The 21,487-nt window shown below is 44.5% G+C and overlaps 1 protein-coding gene across 1 annotated transcript in view; it reads right to left on the bottom strand.

The window, feature by feature from the left end:
* GFRA4 (GDNF family receptor alpha 4) overlaps nucleotides 1-21,487 on the bottom strand; it is a 69,818-nt gene that overhangs the window by 12,827 nt on the left and 35,504 nt on the right. The window contains exons 2-3 of the mRNA XM_042812899.1: nucleotides 3,497-3,775; nucleotides 555-635 (exon numbers count right to left, since the gene is read on the bottom strand). Of these exons, the coding sequence (XP_042668833.1) occupies nucleotides 555-635; nucleotides 3,497-3,775 (360 nt within the window). The remainder of the gene's footprint in view (nucleotides 1-554; nucleotides 636-3,496; nucleotides 3,776-21,487) is intronic.

The raw sequence follows: 21,487 nt of genomic DNA, 5'->3' as shown, positions 1-21,487 counted from the left end.
AGCTGCTGAGCCAAGGGTTCATGCCCTCAAGGAGGTTAAAAGGTAGGGCAGCTTTGCTCGTGTTATTAAGGGGATTACAAGATTCAGAGCCTGAGTCCACAGGCTGACCTCAGGGCGTGGGGTTAGAGGTTGTGATTGGGATCAAGCCAGTAGGTTGGACCACTGACCTTTTTGCCTTTGGGGTATCTGACCCTGTGATTGATGAGGAAGCACCTTCTAGTCCCTAATGGCAAGCAGCTATCCAGTGCTCACCAGGGTTTCTGCATTGCACAGGTGATACACCTGCTGTGGAGAATCAGCCCACGGATGATGGCTCATCACAAGAGGCCTTCCTACTTCGTCTCTCTGCCCCAGCCCTTCAGAATGGGCATTTGAAAGACAAAAATGATAAAAACTGCAAGTGTTTCTTCAGGGGGATATATTCTTCTACCTAGCCATGCAATGCTTTGTAGAGACCATGAGAGACCACGGAGGACTGCCTCCTCCTTAGCACTTGACAGCCAGTTCTCCCACTTTGAACCAGCTAGTGTAAGAGCATCTTCTCAGCCACCTACCTGCAGTGATGGAGGCCAGCCGGACGTAATCAAAGCCCCTGATGAATGGCTCATAAGGAGAACTTTCCAGCACGTTCATGCCTGGTGTGAAAAGAGCATCTGGTGAGAAGGCATTAGAAGAGCCTGAGATGTGCAAGGCTCAACAGTTGTAGCACACATTGGCTTGGTTGGTCCAAGAGTAACTGTGCTCTAAAGGTCATAAGTAAATGGATAGCCAAGGTCACAGCAACCGTTGGGATCATATCCTTAGAGAAGAGAATAGAATGCAGCTAGGTTTTAAAAATATATGGTAACTATGGACTAGATCTACCCCTCAGAGAGCAGCTGAGTTACAACCTTGTATAGCTCCAGTCCTGGGTCCCTTTCTGAGATTGCCACTGAGGACACCAGATCGTAACACAAGCTCTTGCTTATGGGCAGAGCTCATACTATCATAGAGTCAGAGAAGCATTAAGGTTGGAAAGGACTTCTTAGGATCACCAAAACTAATTCCAACCCACCCCTAGCATACTCACTGACCACATCCCTCAGTGCTGCATCTCCATGGTTCTGGAACACCTCCAGGGATGGTGACCCCACCACTCCCTGGGCAGCCTGTGCCAATGCCTGACCACTCTTTCATCTCCTAATACACATCTCCTAATACACAACCTGACCCTTTTTGGCACAACTTGGACAATCACCTCTTTTCATATTGCCTACATGCATTTTCCAACACCATTCTTACTTTTTTTTTATATCCCTCCTTTGTTCAGTGGTCCTCATCTCTTTCTAGGACGCAAGTAGAGCAACATTTCATTTTCATATTTATTAACACCTCTTCTCTTCTTGCCTACAGCCCCTTCTTACTTGGCACTGAGCTAATGACCCACAGCTCCCGCAGACACTTCCCCTCTTCATTTTTAAGTCACTGGGAAGCTAATTTTATTCAATTGGTGCTTCCCTTTCATCCGTTCAATGGTCTGTAATGCCCCGTCACCCTGATAGATACTAGAGAATATTATTGAAGCAAACAGCTCGGTATCATTTTTTTTTTATTAGACATTTAGATGGATATGGACAGCAGCAGCAGATGTACTGGCTGGGATAAAAGGACTATCAAACCTCTTGCTCTGGGCATATGCTGATCACCAGCTGCGGTCAGGAAGAAATGGCTCCCAGGGTACACAGCACTGTGCAATTACCACAGGTGCATTACAAGGCAGCTTTACACCTTCATTGAAATATCTTGCATCGTTACTGACTGGAGAGGGGCCCATTTGTATGTTCCAGCATTGCAGTTTTATGTCCTGGTGATATAGCACCTTATCAGAGAATTGTTATCGGGTTGTCATCATGTTATTGTGTCTCCAAATGGGAAGGTGGCTAAACACAGGCACACACAAGAGAAGCTGAGTAAATAGTACGCTTTATAAATTCCCTGAGCACACACTTCCACAATTGATTTTATAAGAGGACTTCTAGGAAGCTTTTTACAGCCTCCTGGGTACGTATGACTGAAAGACAAAGCTCTACAAGGAGCACATAGATTGGCTTCCTTTCTCAGTCAATTAAACATGTGTAAGGACTCTGAAACATGTGACTATTATGAAATGTATTTCCCCCGGGAAATTAAGGTAAGGAAATCAAAGGCTTGAGAGCGTGAATCTGCAATGCAAGTGAGCTTGATGCTTGCAAAAATGCAGGGCTCAGAACATGACAGCAGAGAAGAAGGGCAGTCTCTTCAATAGCCCTTCCACAAGAGGAGGTCTGAAGCTGCTGGACCAACATCCCACCCAGCCTGGCCTGTATCCATCTGGAGATGCACACCTGGCCCCTGCCCACTATCAGTTCTCCCTGCCATCCTCTCCCTGCTCTTCCAGAAGTGGGAATCCTCCTTGCATCACTGTCCTGCACACTCACATTACTTCAGACCACTTGTTACCCAAACCCTCTGCTCTTCCCCACCCTCTTCACTTGGTAATTAGGGGAAAGATCAGATCCTGGGTGATGCTGGGACCTCTTATTTCCCATAGTACCACCATGCTCTGTGCCCTGCAAGCTGCACTATCACAGAGTCATGGAATGGCTTGGGTTGAAGAGGACCACAATGACCATCTGGTTTCAATCCCCCTGTTATGTGCAGGGTCACCAACCACCAGGCCAGGCTGCCCAGAGCCACAACTTTCACTACTTGAAAGCTTTCTGAGAACTTGATCAAGCAGCTCCCATTCTGTCAAGCTAGTGCTTTATGGTCTTCATCCTCTTTGTTTTGCTTGACCTTTTGGCCTGTCACCCCTGCACCTTTCCTTCCAGCTTTCAGCCAGCAGTGTTTTATTAATCTATTTTGCAGCCTATGGTTGGAAGGTTCTGTTTTATTCCCCATTTTAATTTTCATGGTGCATAAAATACTCACCAGCCTGACAACGAAGAGTTATGACCACAGAGGTACAATTTTATGATGACTCTTAAAAAACGTCAAAATCCAAACTTACTAAACACTCTGGGAACACTTTAAATTCCAACTTGATGTCACCAGCCCCAAATCTTCACTAACCCAAAGACACCTGTGCACTTGAGATCCTCCAAGAGAGTGATTTGTTTTAAATTTACACCATTTTTTTTCTTCAGTGCACAAACTTTTCTGTAAGATATGCAGCTTCAGGGCTTGGCTAGCATACTTCAATTTACACACAAAATGTACCATGCCTTTCTCCAGAGAATATCTCAAGATATACTGGGAACATCATGAAAAAGAAAGCAACATACAAAAAGAAAGGAGATGTGTCAAGTTTCCAGGGTATCTTCCTAAAAGTGCCAATACTGTGGGGCATCATAGGTCCTGAGATGGAACAGGATATGATACGTATGACCTTCATCACACTGACTTTATGTTGGGGAGCTCTACAGAGGGACTTAGCTTTTGGGAAGACCCTAAGAAAAAAGCATCGTACCCAACTGACCTTCCATCAGCGTGTGGTGGATGCTCCAGTAGACACTCAAGCAGTGCTTCTCCTTTTTCATGCCTCGCTTGCACTTGCAGCCGTAGAGCTGGCTGGAGAGCAGGGCAGTCACTGTGCTCCTGCACTGGTTCTTGGCATCGGGGCCCAGCTTGTTGGCTCCATTGCCTGCGATGCATTGCCGGAGGGTCCTGAATTTGGAGCTGCAGATGGGGTCGTTGGTGCAGGATTCACCTGCCTGAAGGCAGTCCCTGCTTGAGCTGACAGCTTCCGCCATACCTTCTGCAAGAAAACAGAGGAGGGATGTGAGGCTGAGGGAAGAAACCCTGGCTGGGAAATGAGTTGTGTATCCCATGAGATGGGTTGGGATGTCCACCTTCAGATATGAAGGTGGAAATCAGGCACATTACCACTCACTCTACAAGCAAATACCTTGCTTCTGAAGTTCTTAAGCAGGCAGATCTCTCCCCAGGGTATCAGCTGGAGTATTTAAATGCCCAGGCTCACCACTCCTACTCAGAAATTGCATCACGGTGGGGCTGAAATGCTCCAGCTGATGAAGAGCCCCTGCTTCCTACACCTCTCACTGAGGAGCCAGAAGGAGAAACCACCTCCACCCTTGAGACCAGGGCCTTCCTGATTTGAGAGAGTGGCCCCAGATGGGATCAACCTGGAAGCCAGATTGTACATGCTTGTCCTATCTCCATTTGCAGCATAGAAAGCTCTCCAAGGCCTTCAACCCCCTCACTTCTCTATCTCATCTCTGCTAACTGACATTAACACAAACCCAATCTTGTTGAACACTCCACTCTCTTCTCCTTGCACAAAATTTGATCTTGCTCACACCCTCCCTGAAGCTCTGAGTTGCTTTGTGTGGGGTGTTTTGACATGGAGCCAGCCCACACGTGTCCCAAGAGTTGGCCCTTGTTTGCTGTCACCACCTCCCCAGGAATCCCATTGTTTTGTTTTGCCTTTTACCAAATGCCTACAAATTCCCCTCAGAGTTACTTGTGAAAACACTAAATGCTCTGTTCCCCATGCTGCAAGGACAGAGAAAAGCACAGGAGGAGGGAGTCCTTGCTACATGCACACCAATAAATTAAACATCCCCAGCAAGGTTTGGTGATGCCAAATCCCCATGCCCAGAGCAGACCATTGCAATGCTATTAAATGCTCTTCCTCTCTACAGCAGGATGGCCACGTCCAGAGTGACTCCAGGGAATGGGACCTGTGCAACAGCATGCCAGGGCTATGAGGGGAATGGTGGAGAGAAAACAAGAGAATTGTGCTCCTTCCAGTTGTGGAGCTCTGGAGCACACTGATACAGGTCAAGGATGGTTGCACCATGACTTTGTGGGAGTGCTGAAGATGGAAACCTGGTTTATGAGAGGGAAGGTTCAGTCTCCATGTCTACAATGTAATTTCTGATTCTGCTATACTATAAAAACAGAAACTGCTTCTATGACCTTGAAGGAGGACTTCTCAAACAACTCTCAGAGGAACTCCTTGTCCCAGCAATTCTTATCTCCCTCTGGATGGGAACACATTAGAGCTTCACAGATGAGGTGAATGAGGTGGGGGGAATCTTCTCATTTTTGAACCCTTACAGAGTGAGAACCAACTCAGACAACATTACAGAAATCTCTCCAAGGAAAAATGTGGGTCCAACATTCCCATCTCCAAGGGCTTCATCAGATCTCCCCTTTCTCCAAGAGTCCATTGATTTATCCAGAGTTCTTTGGTCCTCCTTCCACCTGCTACCTTCCAGGCCTTGAATTTCTGCTCCTGCCTCTGCTACTCTCCCCATGGATGTAGAGCCCATTGCAGCCATTCCCTCCATCCCTCCTCCTTTGGCAATAGCAGGGCATTTGCTCAGAAGGAGCTGCTTCTGTCACTCTTTCTGATTAGAGTACAAGGTAGCAGCTGGAGTTCAGATATTTCAATTACGTTTATTACAAACTTTGGGTGAACCCACCAGGAGGTTTCTCCTGAAATACCCCAATGGCATCTCAAATGTAAAACCTTTCATCAAACTCCAGACTATTTCAAAGTGCCTCATGGCCAACGTCAGGCTTTCAGTTATCTCAAATCGCACAACACCTCAACTTTGAGTTCCCCTCCCTCTGATTTATTCATAGACCTGGTTTATTTAGCACTCAAGGCTTGCTTGGATCTGCCAAATGTGGAGAGAGAAATTATTTCCAACACATAGAAAACTCTGCCTTGGGCTGTCATATCTTGAAGAACTCAGAACACAAGGAACCAGTTTCCTTGAAATATCATTTGGTCTGCAATTTCTCTCAGATCTATAAAGTGAGCTGGAAGTCTCTGCCTTCAGACACTGCTGCATTTTCCATGCGCAATCTTTCTGCACAGAATCTGTTGGGGAAAAAAAGCACTTGACTTAATTTTGCCCAGGCTCTCTCCAAAGGATCTCCTCTGGCCTCCAATAAAGCATGGCAGGTTTTATTCTAGAGGAGATGACTTTGTCAGTGTCATGTCAGCTGCTAAAAAAGTAAGTTAAAATAGAAATTACAGCCCTCCTTTCCCCACTCCTCTACGTGAATGGCAGAAGATACTCCCCAGGATAGTTATAAACACAGCCAGCCCATAAAAGCCATAAAACTCCTTGGGATCTCACTGAATAAATCAAGCAGATTGACCATTTAAGAAATTTATCTGCCAAAATTTTAAGTAAATATATCCTTGCTCTCTACATAGAACAAAGACTGGGGGTGAATATTTACAGCCCGATCCCAGAGCATCAGACACCCTCGTGCAGAGTTTATGGTAGAGGAGTTTGAAGCAACCTTAACTGGAGCGTCACGAATGACCCACCCCATAATCATGTCACTTAAAATCCAAATCATTCAGGGGCTTTTATTGGTAGCAATGTCTTTGCAACTGAGACAACATAACGCTGCGTTCTCCTCCTCGCACTACCCTTGAGAGAGTAATTTTATGCAACATTAAGAGAGTGCCTCTCGGGGAACAAAAAAAAACAACCCTGAGATCTATAAAATAGATGGTGCTTCCTAACAGGCAGGGAGAGAGCAGCATCAGGTCTGCTATCCCATTGACAGAGCAGCCTTTCCAGCATCCAGGCTGGATGTGGCTCTGGGCAGCCTGGTCTGCTGGTTGGTGACCCTGCACGTAGCAGGGGGTTGGAACTGGATGATCATTGTGGTCCTTTTCAACCCAGCCCATTCTATGGTTCTATGATTCTATGATTCTTTAGGACTTCACCTTCACAAACACCACTTTATGGATGCTCTGCAGCGGGGTTTTCCTCCACATCTGTCCCCAGCAGCTCTGTGGGGGTGGGGATATGTGCGTGGCTTGGGAGTTTTGTGCCTCTGCTTTTCTAATAATGCAACTTCCAGCTCCGTCTGCTCTCTTTAAAAGCCCATTTGTCTGGATTTTTATTCCTCGCTTGCTGCTAATTTCACGCTGTTTACGGTGGGCAGATGGGGTAATGAGTTTATTTTCCCATCCTGTTTGTAGCCGTGCACCACATCTGTTTTGACTCTTGCTTACCTCGGTGACACTAACACAAAGGCACTCCTAACCTGCAGGGGTAAGAGAAAAATCTGACTCTTCATGCCTTCACCTACCTCAAAATGCATTTGGATGGACGTGGAGACCTGACTCTCCTCCAAGGAAAACGTTTCCTTCACCGTGAAATGCAGCTGTGTCTAGCATACAGAAGTGTGAAGGTGACTCCACATGCCAGCTTGGAAACAGCATACAAACCCTTTTGTATGAGCATACAACAACTTTGGACCCTGCACTCTGATTTTCTGATCCTTCCTGCAGCAGGACCTGTGTTGTAGATGCTTTAGAAGGCACCGCATCACATTGCATCAGAGGTAATGGCCTCCAGTCATGCACCAGGGGAGGGACAGGTTGGATATTAGGAAACATTTCTTTTTGGAAATAGTGGTCTGGCACTGGCACAGCTGCCCAGGGAGTGGTGGGGTCACCATCCTTGGAGGTGATCAAGAATCAGAGATATGGCACTGAGGGACGTGGTCAGTGGGCATGGTGGGATGGGTTGGGGTTGGACTTGGGGATCTCTTTTCCAACCTGAATGATTCTGTGATTCATGGTGCTGTTCAACCTGGGGCTTTGGCACACCTCCCCGTCCCCTCCAGATTTTGGATATTTTAGTTGTGAATCCATGCACAGTACTAGGAAGTGATGAACACTGTTATTATTTCCCTGACAAGCTGTTGACTCCAGATCAGGTTTTTTTCGTGTGTGTTTTTTTTTTTGTCTTTTGCATGGTTTGTTGCTTGAAGGAGAACAGCCATCTGAAATCTCCTGTAGAGCAGCAGAAATGGTTTATTGCTCGTTTAGGTTAGTTAGATGTCTTTTACGTATTTCTTCCTAAGTCAGGCCTGCCAAATCTTGCACAATGAGCACAAGTCCTGCACAAAAAGCTCCTGCTCAGGCTGAATCCCCTGTGCTCACCCATCCTCTTTGCTATGGGGCACACCCTTGCTTTGCCACATCCTTTCCCCTGCCAGACACAGAGGTTGGCGCTTGGTAATAGGCAACTGCCTGATAACCAATGACTTTCTGCTTACCCAGAGCTGCTGGAAATAAGTTGTTACTCTTTTTTTTTTTTTTGTGTACATTTTTTCCTGGAGCAAGAAATGATGGCCAAGGGAGTCCAGAAGAAATAACCATAATATTTCCCATGTATCCATGAGCCAATAATGATGGGCACAGGTGACTAATGCTGGCAGTCTCTCTTTAACCTTGTTTAGACTGTGTTTCCATACCCAGATTTTACAGTCAAGTGCTCAGTGTCACCTAAGCAGCAAGCCTTCGTATGCAGAATTAATTTCCCACCTACTGTTGAAATAGCTGCAGAATGTGCTGTGGACTGTCTTCCTTGCAAGCACATGGTTTGGAGGCACATACCTGAATACCTCAGGTTTTCTCCAAGAGGGGAAGAAGCTGTGGCTCTCAGGTGTCCCTCTCTCCAAGGGCCCAATTTGGGGCACCTAGGAGAGCCTGGGCCATGTCAGAGTGGAAATGCCACTGGCATTTGGCTGTCTGCATAATTCTTTTGTGCATTTACTTGGCCTTGTGTTGCTGGACAAAAACACTATATCATGCCTGAACTGGAAATGTTGATGGTCCTTCCCCCAGATCTGTCAAAGAAAAGCCCTATCAGGAGATTCCCTATGCTTTGTCCAGAACTCACAGCTGTCATCCGGATTTCATAGTGCCCTGCAAAGCCCTTTGGGATGCTGTTTTGCTGAATTAGATCAGAGCAGCTCATGCAGGGAAGATGTCAGCATTCATTGCTATCAACTCCCTGTGGAATTGGATGGGTTTACAAATATTACATACCCAGAATGAAATTCCCCAATGCAAAATGATCTTCTTTTGCTAGCAGATCTTCCTGGTCAGTGTTGGGCTGGGGGAATTTGCTGAGAACACCTCAGGAATGCAATGTTTGAGAGAGACTGTCAAAGCAATGCCAGAAAGTTTGAGCCAGCAACAAGCTCTGTGTCTCCAGCAGGCATCATAATGTGCTCGGCTGATTCTTTGTACCTAAATCTCTGACCTTTCTCCCCTTATGCTAAGGTTACTAGCAGTTTTTATCAATATTGGCTAGATGCATTCAAGCAAGACTTTAAAAGCATTTAGGATATACAAATAAATGTGATAACATTCACTAAGTGGTGCCTCCTTCTTTAATAGTTGATCAAGGTGGAAGATAATTTACTCACTGAACAGAGTCAAAACATAAACAAACCTCATTCATCCGTTCTGTCTTCCTGTTGTAGAATACATCTCACCTTGACACCTTTAGAGAAGCCTGAAACTTTAGACATGACGGCAGGAAATTTATGAAGCAAGCCATCCTACCCACCTCTTGGCATGATGGATCTGCACAAGTCTGATGATGAGGACGTGGTATTGGTGGGCTATTCTCTGCCCCTTGGGGACTCCCTAAGACTGCAAAGTGAGAGTGAAATGTGTTGACCATAAGTGTTACATGGAAGCAAGAATTACTCAAGGAGGGCATGGTAAGTTGGGTTTTAGACATGAACATTTGGAAATGAACTCAACAATCTCAAATTCGTCTTTGGTCGTTCTTCTCATTCATAGCACCTGTAGCCATTTACCAGGAGGCAAGTGTCACTACGACTTTGCTGAAGGTTGGAAAGGTGAAGCAATTTATTTGTCACTCACCAAGCCAGTCATTAGAATTTGACTGGGAGAAAGAAGGGAAACAACACAACAGCAGCCAACCAACCGTGAGTTGGGACATCAGTTGCCAGATTGTGACTGCAAACTTTAAGGCTGGAAGAAAGCCCTTAGCCCTCCGGATGCCCGTAGTCTGGCAAAGTCACATCATGCTTTCATTACCCTGAAGGAGGAAAAAAATTCTTCCTGAAAACTCTCATGATAACTTGGAGTGAAGCCTCGCTAGTTATCATTATTCCCCTACATTAGCACATCCTTTCTGACAAGCCTTTGTTTTGTAAAGATGCCTCTGGAAAGCCCCATCCTACACAGTTGACTCAGCCAGACTAATCACCGACTCAGCTATAAACAATGTTTTTACAAAACGAAGATGCAAATCAAACCATCATGCTCAGTGCGTGACCTGGATGCAAAGCGTTGTATACCTAAGTAAGATTCATCCATCTCACCTGAATGGAGGCTTAAAGGATTTGAACACCAGCTTGTCTCCTGTGCTTCTTTTCCCCTTCTGAACTGTCACATTCCTCATCTAGAGGTCTCCCAATGTGCTGGGCATGGCTCAGACATATTGATACCTGATTTTGGTGACAAGATGAATATTCACCCAAAATATGAAGGTGAACAAGACCTTTCATTGCACGACTTCAAGGCTGATATTGTCCTGTTGAAAGCATATCCCAAAGAAAGTGACTCATGAAGAACATCAAGAATGCTTCAGTAAGAATTATCTTTATTCTTCCTATTATTCTGATCCCAGGGAGGCATCGTTGGCATCCCGTATCAAAGAGAGGAATTAGTTGCATATTTTCTTGGAGACATGGCACAGCGAGGGAAATTTAGAGAGTGCTCCTCATACCTAGAGTTTATTCAGTCAAAAAATGCAGCTGATGGGAACATATACGGACTGCAGAGCTGAGGCACTAAGTGTATTGCTTTGTATGTGTATTTATTGCTGGCATTTTAAAGTAACTCTTACTGGCATATCAAAATACCTCCAGTGAAAGCTGCCATTGAAAGAGGAATCATTATCACCTCAATTGGCACTGTATTCCAATGAAGTGAAGTGATCTAAAAAGGAGAGCAATTGCCTGTAATGTTCCACATGCTGGTGACTTCTATTTGCCTTGTCCAGCACTATGAGAATTTTCTCTTCTCCTTTGAAATCTTTGAGAAGAAGAGTGTGTGACATGTCAGAGCTCTCTTGTGCAATGGGGAAAGCAACAGTCCTGACAAGGTGCTTCTCTAAGAGAGATGTGGTTACAGCCCCACAGATAAAAATCCATCCCTCACTGGAGAGAGGAGGATGTTATGAAACGTGTGGCAAGAAGGGGCAATTTAAAACAGGAAGCAGGAGATTTTAAAAAAACAGTTACAGTTGCATTGGTCATGACTTGTTTTTTGACATCATCTGGGAGGCAATGACCAAGTAAAGATGTTGGGGTTGGCACACAGAGTGGAAATAAAGTCTCTGTGTCTGCAAGCACGTGTAGGAGGCACATGGTAAGGCTGGCATAATTCTATGCATCACAGAATCACAGAATCACAGAATCATTAAGGTTGGAAAAGACTTCTAAGATCCCCAAGTCCAACCCCAACCCATCCCACCATGCCCACTGACCAGGTCCCTCAGTGCCACATCTCTATGATTTTTGATCACCTCCAAGGATGGTGACCCCGCCATTCCCTGGGCAGCTGTGCCAGTGCCTGACAGCTCTTTCCGAGAGGAAATTGTTCCTGATATCCTGAATCTGAAGCATCCCTGAAAATAGAGACAAAGACAAATGGAGGCCTACAGATGGGAGAGCTAGGAGAGCTAAAGGGTATTTTAATCAAAGTGACATCAGCAACGTGCTTGCTGTTTACAATAGTCTCCCCCACACAAATTCCATGCAAAAGTTCATTACCAGTAATTGCCTTGGAGCTGATTTTCCCAACTTTAGAGGAAATAAAGCGCTATGTGCACCACTTATTAGTACAGGCATTTCTCTGATACTTGAAATGGCTCTTCTCAAGAGAAAGTAGTGATCAGTCTAGTCATGTCTCTTACCCACAGGCACTGGGTTATGAGACTCCAAAAGAGCTTAGCACTGCAGTATTTGGGGGTCCTCAAACGTCCAGATCTGTAGCAAGATATGCATTTGAAATTGACCCACATGTCAGTAGGAGATTGGATAACATGCTGTTGACATGTTTTCATTGTCTTTCCTAGATTAAACTGAACACAAACACTTTATAAGTCCTTCCCTTCTGCAAACAGAACTTTTCCCCAATTACGGTCGATTGCCACTTAAACAGCATCCAGGGGTTATTGACTACAGAGCCTGTAGAAAGTGAACTCCTCTGCTTTCATTTGATTTTTGTCCATACATTTTCATCCATCTATTTATCTCTCTGTGTGCCTCAAGATCAGATCAGCTTCTCAGCCCAGATTTGAATAAGTCCAATGCTCAGCTTTCTGAGCAGCTAGTGCCTTAAAGGCTGTCTTCTGCCCACCAGAGTGAGATACAGATCTCTTTCAGAGCCTGCAAAAGTTTTATACACACATGTAATTACATAATATGCAGTTTTAAACTCCCTTAACTCCACATTTCTTCAAGTCATTTGACTAAATGTTCTGGTGTTTGCCAACTCTTTGAAAACTTGCAATGCTCAACCAATACATATGGAGTTTCACAGGAGTTTTGTTTCTAAGAGCCCATATTTGCCAAACTAAAGGTTTATTTTTTATTCCCACAAGATACACGAATAGAGTATTCTCCAATGTGGACACTGGGATAGACTCCTCAAGGAAGTGCTCAAGGCACAAAGCCTGCTCAAGTGTTTGTAGAACGTTCTCAGACATAGGGTTTAATTTTTAGGCAGTTCTGTGTGTAGCCATTGGACTCAATGACCTTTCTGGGTCCCTTCCAACTCAGGTTATTCAACGCTTCTGTAATGCAGTCTCAGCATAGACTGGATACTGAAACAGGTCCGCTATATCTGAGCCATCACCTCTGTTTTTTCCTCTTTGAGGTAGGAATTGTTGACAGGTTTTGTACTTCTTCACCTTTGTGTTCATTGGAAGCCACTGCAGTACATTTCTTGAGACATTTTCAATGAAATACATCAGGCTGCAATATTTGTGGCACTACTAATTTTTGTGCCCATACGCTTATTATACACAGACAGCTCTGATTTGAATTGATATGTTACTCCCAAGCCTTCTTCCAGAGGCAGTGTTATTTTCTGGCCATATGGCTCACCTCCAGGTGACATGGCTTGCCAAAACTCAGGTGCTTGCTTTCTTCTCTGTCTTTCAGAACTCCCTGTTCAGGCTGGCAAGCCTGTTTCATTTTGAGTCCTTCTGCATAAGAGCCCAGGAAGAAGAACCATAATCTCCTTTCGCTACAGGAGTCAAACTCTGCAAATCTTTCTTATCATCTGTTAAAGCAGCATATCTGCAATAGCCTGGTTTGGGCCAGAATCTGTATACACTTACACTCTTCCCCAAACATCTCACATTTCTGGTTTGAAATTAGATTTCTCCTGCCATATCCTTTTTTTTTTTGTGACCCATTTCAGGGTCAGGAAACATTTCTTTTGTTGTCTTCCTCTTTCAGCATATCATCAATGTGTATTGCAGTGTCCTCATTTCCTTCAAATGACTCTTGCACTTTCCTGTCAAAAACCTCAGGAGCAAGTTAAAACCCAGAGGGAACTCCACTCAAGCAATAGCTCCCATCAAGGGCATTGGAAACGCAGGCTCTCAGCATCTTCTCGGTCAGGGCAATTTGCAAGGACCCAAGAGGGCAGCTAACAGCATAAAAGAAAACACATCTCCAGTCATTGTCTTGAAAACATCCCCCTGGCAAGCAAAGGAAAATATTTTCTCTAAATATTCCTATTGAGTTCTTTGGGATCTGAGGGGCTTGTCCTTCTTTCCTACTGTTCCCGGGGGCAGGCGCACTGCAGTAGATTCTATTTTTAAAACCAATACCCAGTGTTAGCAGATAGATAGCCCAAGCCCTTTTAATTTCTGTCTCGTGAACAGAAGAGCATTTCTGCAGGCTGCAGCACTGAGTGCTTGGAATCTGAGAGCACGCATTTCTCCGCCTTGTTCTCCATTGGCATTGAAGACGTCCCAGTATCGTTGTGTTTTTCCTTCCTTATTATTGTGGTTTGTCAGTTTTTTTTTCCAATCTGGTTCATTCTTTCAGTTACCATCCTTCCAAGTCATAACCTCACCCACTTCTGGATTGTCACCAGGGTGAATCTTATTTTTTAGTTTAATAAGATTTTACCTTACGTCTGCATGTGCCAACCTCAAGAGGTGGCAGAAAAGTAACATTTTTAGCTTTCCAAACCTTATCAAGAATGTGGTTCCAAAGGAGCGGGCAAGGACAAAGAAACATCCTTTTTATGGAAGCAGAAGAAGGGATAAGGTGAAGTATGGACCAGCCAGGTGAATAAGAATGGCCAGAAGGGTGACACAGTATGATTTTACTTTGGCATTTGGCAGTAGTCCATGTGATGTACCCATAAGAATGGCTCCTGTGCAATCATGGTAAAATGGGTGCTTGTGAGTACTGTGCTCAAAAAGAAATGGCACATTTTCAGACTAGAAGGTCTTCTAGGGTCTATTCTGAGTCTGGCACTGTTCAATATTCTCATAATGACTCCGATGATGGAATAGAGAATAGATTTATGTAATTTGTGGCTGACAGAAGACAAGAAGGGGGTCACAAGCAATGAGCAGGACAAGACCGGAATTCAAAATGATCTCGGTTCGTTGAAGGCAGTGTTTGAAATCAGGAGGATGACGTTGAACAAAAGCAGAAGCAACACTGGGCAGTGCAATACAAGAGGACAGGAAGGAGAAGTCCAGCAGCAGGGGAGATGTGGCCGTGGGGTGGGAAGTGGCCAAGGGCTGAAAAAGGAAATGCAGCAGCATGCATACATGAAAACACAAATTCTGGGACACAAATGCATATCATGGAATCATAGAATCACAGAATCACAAAATGGGTTGTGTTGGAAGGGACCTTCTCCACTGCAGTGAGCTTTAGCTGCAGTTCAGGTCCAGCTCTTTGGCTGAACAGCACGTGTTAAGGAAGATGAAAGAGATCTCAGAGGAATTTAATGATATTTACAAGGTTTTTTTTTTTTTTGCAGGCCTGATTTGTGAGGAAAGGCTGAAAGAACTGGGTTTGTTTAGTTTAGGAAGATGGCTGTGAAGAAACACTTGCATATGTAAACAAGAAGCAGATAGTGATAGATAGATCTCCACCGTTGTGGGATGTATGATGAGAAGTAATTTTGAGTTAAAAGTGTGGCAAGGGAGATTCAGTTAGATATTAAGAAAAATGTTATATGGGAAGTTAAAAAGTGGAACAGATTCAATCCCCAGCAGTGGAATCACTTACAGAAGCAATTGCCAGAAATGGCTCCTGCATCCTCCCTCTCTGTTGGAGCAGAAAGCTGTGTATGTGCCTTCCTCCAGTCCCTCCTTGCTCCCAGTTTCTATGACCCCATCCAGTAGTGGTTTTGGAAGATCCTGGGGCTGGATCTTGTGCCCTTGTGAAGTGAGAACAACTGCCTCAAAACAAAAGAAACCATGCTGGAGTGAGACCCAAATAAAAGATGAATCACAAATGAATTGGGTTGGAAGGGACCTCAAGGATCATCATGCTCCTGTCCCCAGCAACCTCATGAACAAAGTCCGTGTGATTTCTCTCACAGTTAAACTGTTGTTAGTAGTAACTTCAATGAAGTAATTGAGATGAAGGCTTGTGAAACTGAAGGCAAGAAGCCTTTCCAACGTTAATGATTCTATGATTCAGATTCAAGAGTACTTCTGCCTTGTTCAGCAATCCAATACCCCCCAGGTTCAGCCATCCAACTTTGTAACAAGAGGAGCAGCTCTTCCCTGCTTTACCAGGCACTAGCACAGCTCCTAAAGCTTTGTATTCGGATACTGGCTACTACCAAACACTGACGCCACCACCAAAGCAGCATGAAGATGGCTGGCATTTGTTTCAAGATGAACATTTTTGCACCTGCTGGTGCTCTGTGTTCTCCTTTGCCAGAGAGCTGAGGGAATGAAGGGCAAGCTGAGCCCAGTAGTTCCCTCTGCACCCTCCATCTCTGCAGGCCTGATCTTAAAGCAGAGCACGTAGCATCCCCTTGTACACTCCTGCCAATAGCATAACAAGTGCAATGCCTTCAAAGGCAGAGGAATCAGTACATGAAGTTCAGCAAGCTCTCCAAGGGAGCCACGATGCCCACTGAATCAAATAATCCTAAAAGCATGTCAACATTGCTGGTTCATCAGGGACCAGGACAATTTTCAGGTTACTATTCACACTGTAGAGAAACAAAGAGAAAACCGGATTTTCTTTTTTTGATCTCTGTCACTTTTTGGACCTGTGATGTTGAGTTTGACCTAATGCTAGGCTAACAACAGTTAGCAAAATGGAACAGTGTTAGCACCACGCCTTCATTAGGTTCAACACACTCTTTTCTATCCTACACATCAAGACATCTAACAAAGCACTGAAAAAACTTCCCACCCTGCCTAGCTTGCAAAATACAAGAGCAATCAAGATGGACTGCACAAACCTGGAACATTCATTTCTAAGAAATGAATCTCTCCCATTTTTAAAGGGTCATTTATCAGTGAACTCCCTTCTTAATGTGCCTCTTTAAAACACTGTAATGACAGCGCGTTCTGCATCGCACTGTCATGATAGAGAACCCAGCCATATGTCAAGCAGCAAACTGTGACCCCTTTTTCTGTGATTAAGTTCATTTTTGTTCTATCCGCTTTTTTCTTTGTACATGATTAACTGGTGAATAAAAAGGTTCTCTTTTTTATTTTTCTTTGCAGGGGCTGAAGCAGTTTTAATCATATATAATTCAACACTTGCTATGTGATTTGCATTCCCTGCTTTATGATGAATTTGGCACTAAACAACCTCTCAATTATACTCCCCTGCCTCTGTTTTCTCTGGAAGTCACAAAATCCATTCAAACAAAAGCTAGCCCCCCAACCCCTCCTCCCCCGAAGTTTTATGAAGATGAATGATGATTAAAATCAAGGAACAGAGATCCTTGTCCTGACTTTATGAAACCACAGGGTTCCAAAATATATCCTCCAGTGGCGCTTTTCCAGGCAACCTTAGGTTCAAAGACAAAACTATGTATATGTCTGTATCAGTCCAGGTCATTGCACCCATCTATCATCCTTTCTTCTCGTGCCCAGACTACTTTTCTTGCTTCTGACAAGAGAAGTTAAACTTGAAGGCTGGAGTTTGCAAGCCTGAAATGTAACCGAGGCTGAGTAAGGCAGAAACTGAGATTAGAGAAGGAAGCCAAGCTGGAAAAATAGGAGAAGCCTCTGTCTGAAGAGGGAAGGGAAAAAGAAGTGAGAAATGATCAGCGAAGAAGGATTTAAGTATGTGGCAATATATACAACTTCTTGTAGATGTATGTCTGCATTTAAATATAAATATGCATATAAGTAGACACTATGTATATACACATCTTCCTGCCCAGGGAAGTGGTGGAATCTTCCACCACCATCCAGGGACTCCACCATCCCTGGAGGCTTCCAATAGAAGGGTAGATCATAGAATCATAGAATTGCTCAGGTTGGAGAAGACCTTAAAGATCATTGAGTCCAACCACAACCTGACCATCCCACCCTAACTCTAACAACCCTCCACTAAATCATGTCCCTGAGCACCACATCCAAACAGTTTTCAAACACATCCAGGGATGGTGACTCAACCACCTCCCTGGGGAGCCCATTCCAGTGCTTCACAACCCTTTCTTAAAGAAGTTCTTCCTCATATCCAACTTAAACCTTCCACTGGTGCAACTTGAGGCCATTTCCCTTCATACTGTAACCTGTCACCAATGAGAAGAGACCAATCCTACTCTCACTGGAATCACCTTTCAGATATTTGAAGAGAGCAATAAGGTCTCCCCTCAGCCTCCTTTTCCCCAGACTGAACAGCCCCAGCTCCTTCAGTCTCTCCTCATAGGGCATATTCTTCAAGCCCTTCACAAGCCTTGTTGCCCTTCTTTGGAGCTGCTCCAGCACCTTAATGTTCTTTCTGTACTGAGGTGCCCAAAACTGAACAAAGTACTCAAGGTGAGACCTCACCAATGCCGAGTACAGGGGCAGGATGACTTCCCTCGTCCTGCTCACCACTCCTTTCCTGATCCAAGCCAGGATGCCATTGGCCTTCTTGGCCATCCGTGCACACTGCTGGCTCACATTCAGCCGACTGCCCATCAGTACACTCAGGTCCCTTTCCAGCCACTCCTCCCTAAGCCTGTAGGGTTGCCTGGGTTGTTGTGACTAAAATGCAGGTTGTGACTAAAATGCAGGACCCAAAACTTTGCCCTATTGAAACTCATACAATTAACCTTGGTCCATCAATCCAGTCTATCCAGGTCTCTTTATAGTGCCTTTCTCCCCTCTGGCAGATCAACACTCCTTCCTAACTTGGTGTGGTGACTCTGCCCATGGCAGGGGAGTTGAAAGTAGATGATCACTGTGATCCTTTTCAACCCAGGCCATTCTATGATTCTGGAATATAATTCTGTGATAGAGGATACTGAAGTAATTACTTGCAGTAAAGGCACTTCTATGCCTACATTAACTACTGGTAGAGATGAAGGAATCTCACTTAGATGTGATTGCCCCCAAAGCCAACAAGGCTGAAGGAGAGAGACAGGCAGAAAACACAAGGCTGGAAATGATGGAGGGAAAAAAGAGGCTGTTCTGGAAAAGGGAAAAATAAAGCCATGAGAACCTGTACTAAAGCAAGCAAAACTACACATAAAAAGGACATTGATGCTGTAAAATCAAGGATTCAGAAATTGAGACATGCCATGAGTAAAGCAAAAGGTGACCTACATCCACACTTCTCATCCCAAACCAGCACTGCGGTGTAGTCTATACTGATACAGTCCCATAATAAATCCAGTCTGTGTATTGATACACTTTTCCACGCTGGAATGCTTCTTATTACGTGTATCAACGTTGCTCAGAACATCAGCTGCCAACGTTGACACAGAGGTGCTATTTCAGCCATCCAACTTGGGTTAATAATTTACCTTTGGAAGAACGCAGGCCTCGTATCTGGAGTATGGGCTAATATTCGGGGTGCTGCACAAAGCTGTAAGAGACAGCACTGCAAGATCTAAGCAGCTTTGGCATGACTTTTCAAATATGTCTCATAAAAAGGAGTGTGAAAGATATTTCATCCAGCTAACTGTTAGTAATAAAAGGCATAAATCCAACGTGGAGGCCACAGAACAAGGAAACAGTGGAAATAATCTGTGAGAAAGAGAGAAAAAAAAGACTTGCCATGTCACACAGTTGTTCCAAAAAATGAGATGTCAGACTGATTTTCACTACAGATGCTGAGTCAAGGCACTGGGCAGGAGGCAAATAGAAATGGGCAGAAAAAGAAATATGGGGCAGTGTGTTAAAAAATACCATATACAATAAAAGGCAAACATTCATTCTCTACAGGAGGGAGAATCATCTTCTTCCAGTGGAAGAAGATGAGAATCATCTTGCATTCATTTGGTTATTCACATCTGAGCTATGTATCTCCAGTCCTAGAGGACTGTCACTAGAGAAGCCAAAGTAAGGGTGCTCAGTGTTATAGGGCACTTGAGTCATGAATAGGACTGCAGATATGAGACATCTATAGAATCACAGAATGGCCTGGGTTGAAAAGGACCACAATGATCATCAGTTCCAATCCCCTGCTATGTGCAGGGTCACCAACCAGCAGACCAGGCTGCCCAGAGCCACATCCAGCCTGGCCTTGAATGCCTGCAGGGATGGGGCATCCACAGCCTCCTTGGGCAACCTGTTCCAATGCATCACCACCCTCTGTGTGAAAAACTTCCTCCTAATATCCAACCTAAACCTCCCCTGTCTCAGTTTAAAACCATTCCCCCTTGTCCTATCACCATCCACCCAATCCAGTCCTGAGGGAAGTAAGCATATTTCTGATGTAGTAACTGGAAATTGATAACAATGTAGAGCATTAGGTGGGGAATCCATTCAACTCTAGGTAGGCACGTATATGAAGTTATAGGAGATTACTCCTGATCAAATGGGAGCAGGATGTTTGCTTGAAGATGCTCTGAAACAAAGTGAGATGGCAGTAAAAATATAAGCCCCAGGTGTCAAACAACCCCATTTTTGGGGGAAGTAGCAAGATGATAAAAGAGGAGACCTCTGGCTTGTGTCAGGAATTAAATAAAGCATTTGGAACCAGATACAAAGAGGTAGAGATTGTCCAGGGTGGGTTGGACTTTCACAGTGCAGCAAAGTGCCAGTTATGCTGTCTGCCATAAAGACTGGGTCCCCTGGGAAAGCAACACTTCTGAAACTCCACAGAAGGAAACACGGTCCTAAAGTCAGAATATCTTCACCTGAATTAGACCTGCATTTATGGAAATTACATTCCTTCCATCCTAGAGATCCCAGGGGATGGAAGGAAATTAAATAATAATAAGTTATTAAGCAAGGTTTGAACTTTCATGCTGAACTTTCTCCTTATGCCCTCCCTATTTCTGTCCTGGAAATCTGTTTTTGGTCTCAGCTCAAATAATCAAAGAGGAATTTTGCTGTAAGAAATGATCTTGTAATCCAAGATAACTTGATCTGTACAAAGGTCCAGTAACTTGCTTGAAGGCTTCTGTTACTTTTGTGAAGCGAGAGTCCACCCTGAGACAAGAGCAAAATCCTAAAATGTAATTGCAGGTTTCAAGTTGGCTGCAGTACACATGCAATTATTTATATCATACTTTCAGTGATTATTCATGGGTTTCATATTGGGGTAGGCAGGGGGAAGGTTACCAGGTTGCAAACAAACCCAAAATTCAGAATTGCTTGCTGGGGAGAGCTGAGAGGAGGTGATGATGATGGGTAATAGAAGAGATGAGCATAAGGGAAATTGATTATGAAGGTTTACAGGAAAATGTGGACTATTAAAAACTCTATTGCACATCAGTGAATTTCACACCCTTAGATTGACAGCACCTTTAAAGGGAAATCACACTTTCTATCATCTAATCAAGGTAAGTAGCAGTGTGGTTGGTCTCTCTCCCCAGCTCTCTTTTGACTTCATTTGGCCAGTTTAGAGAAGTTTAATGTTTGATCTGACGTTAAGCGTCATGAAGTTTGAACAGACCAGAGGCAGCAGAAAAGGCCAGCAGTAATAAACTTCAGCATTCCTCTAACAGTCTGCATGGAGTCCAGCTAATCATAGCTCTCCTCGAATGGCATTTGTTATTTCAATAACCCTTCTTTCCCCACGTCACCGTACATTGAGCTCTCTCTCAACCCTGTTCCACTCTGCTGAAGGCAATGCACATTTGTGCCAGCATCTGGCTGTGAGGATCCCTTCATCATGTGGGGAAGAGTAGTTCAGAGCTGCCTGGGACTCTGCCAGGGACAACACCACCAGTCAAGTCCAGATCCTCTGCTGCTTTTCACCTTATAGAGTCATACTCAACATTGCAAACCCTACTGCAGTCAGGGGCCGGCATCCCTGGCTGTGTGTGGAGATAAACAATAAGACAAAACAGTCTTTCATCTTAAAAGTGGTTTTTTTCAGCTGTGGATGAACTCAAAGTTCCCAGTGCCCAAGGGAGATTTGAACTCCAACACTACTGCCATACTCAAAAGCAGAAACATCCCGACGCAGAAGGTTGGGAACCATCAAAAGACATGGTGAGCACAGCACCCTTGGG

This window comes from Centrocercus urophasianus, unplaced genomic scaffold (assembly GCF_019232065.1).
Source record: "Centrocercus urophasianus isolate 14NV4802_14NV808 unplaced genomic scaffold, USGS_Curo_1.0 seq_13, whole genome shotgun sequence".
Classification (NCBI taxonomy): Eukaryota; Metazoa; Chordata; class Aves; order Galliformes; family Phasianidae; genus Centrocercus; species Centrocercus urophasianus.
This window is presented reverse-complemented; position numbering and strand designations above follow the sequence as displayed.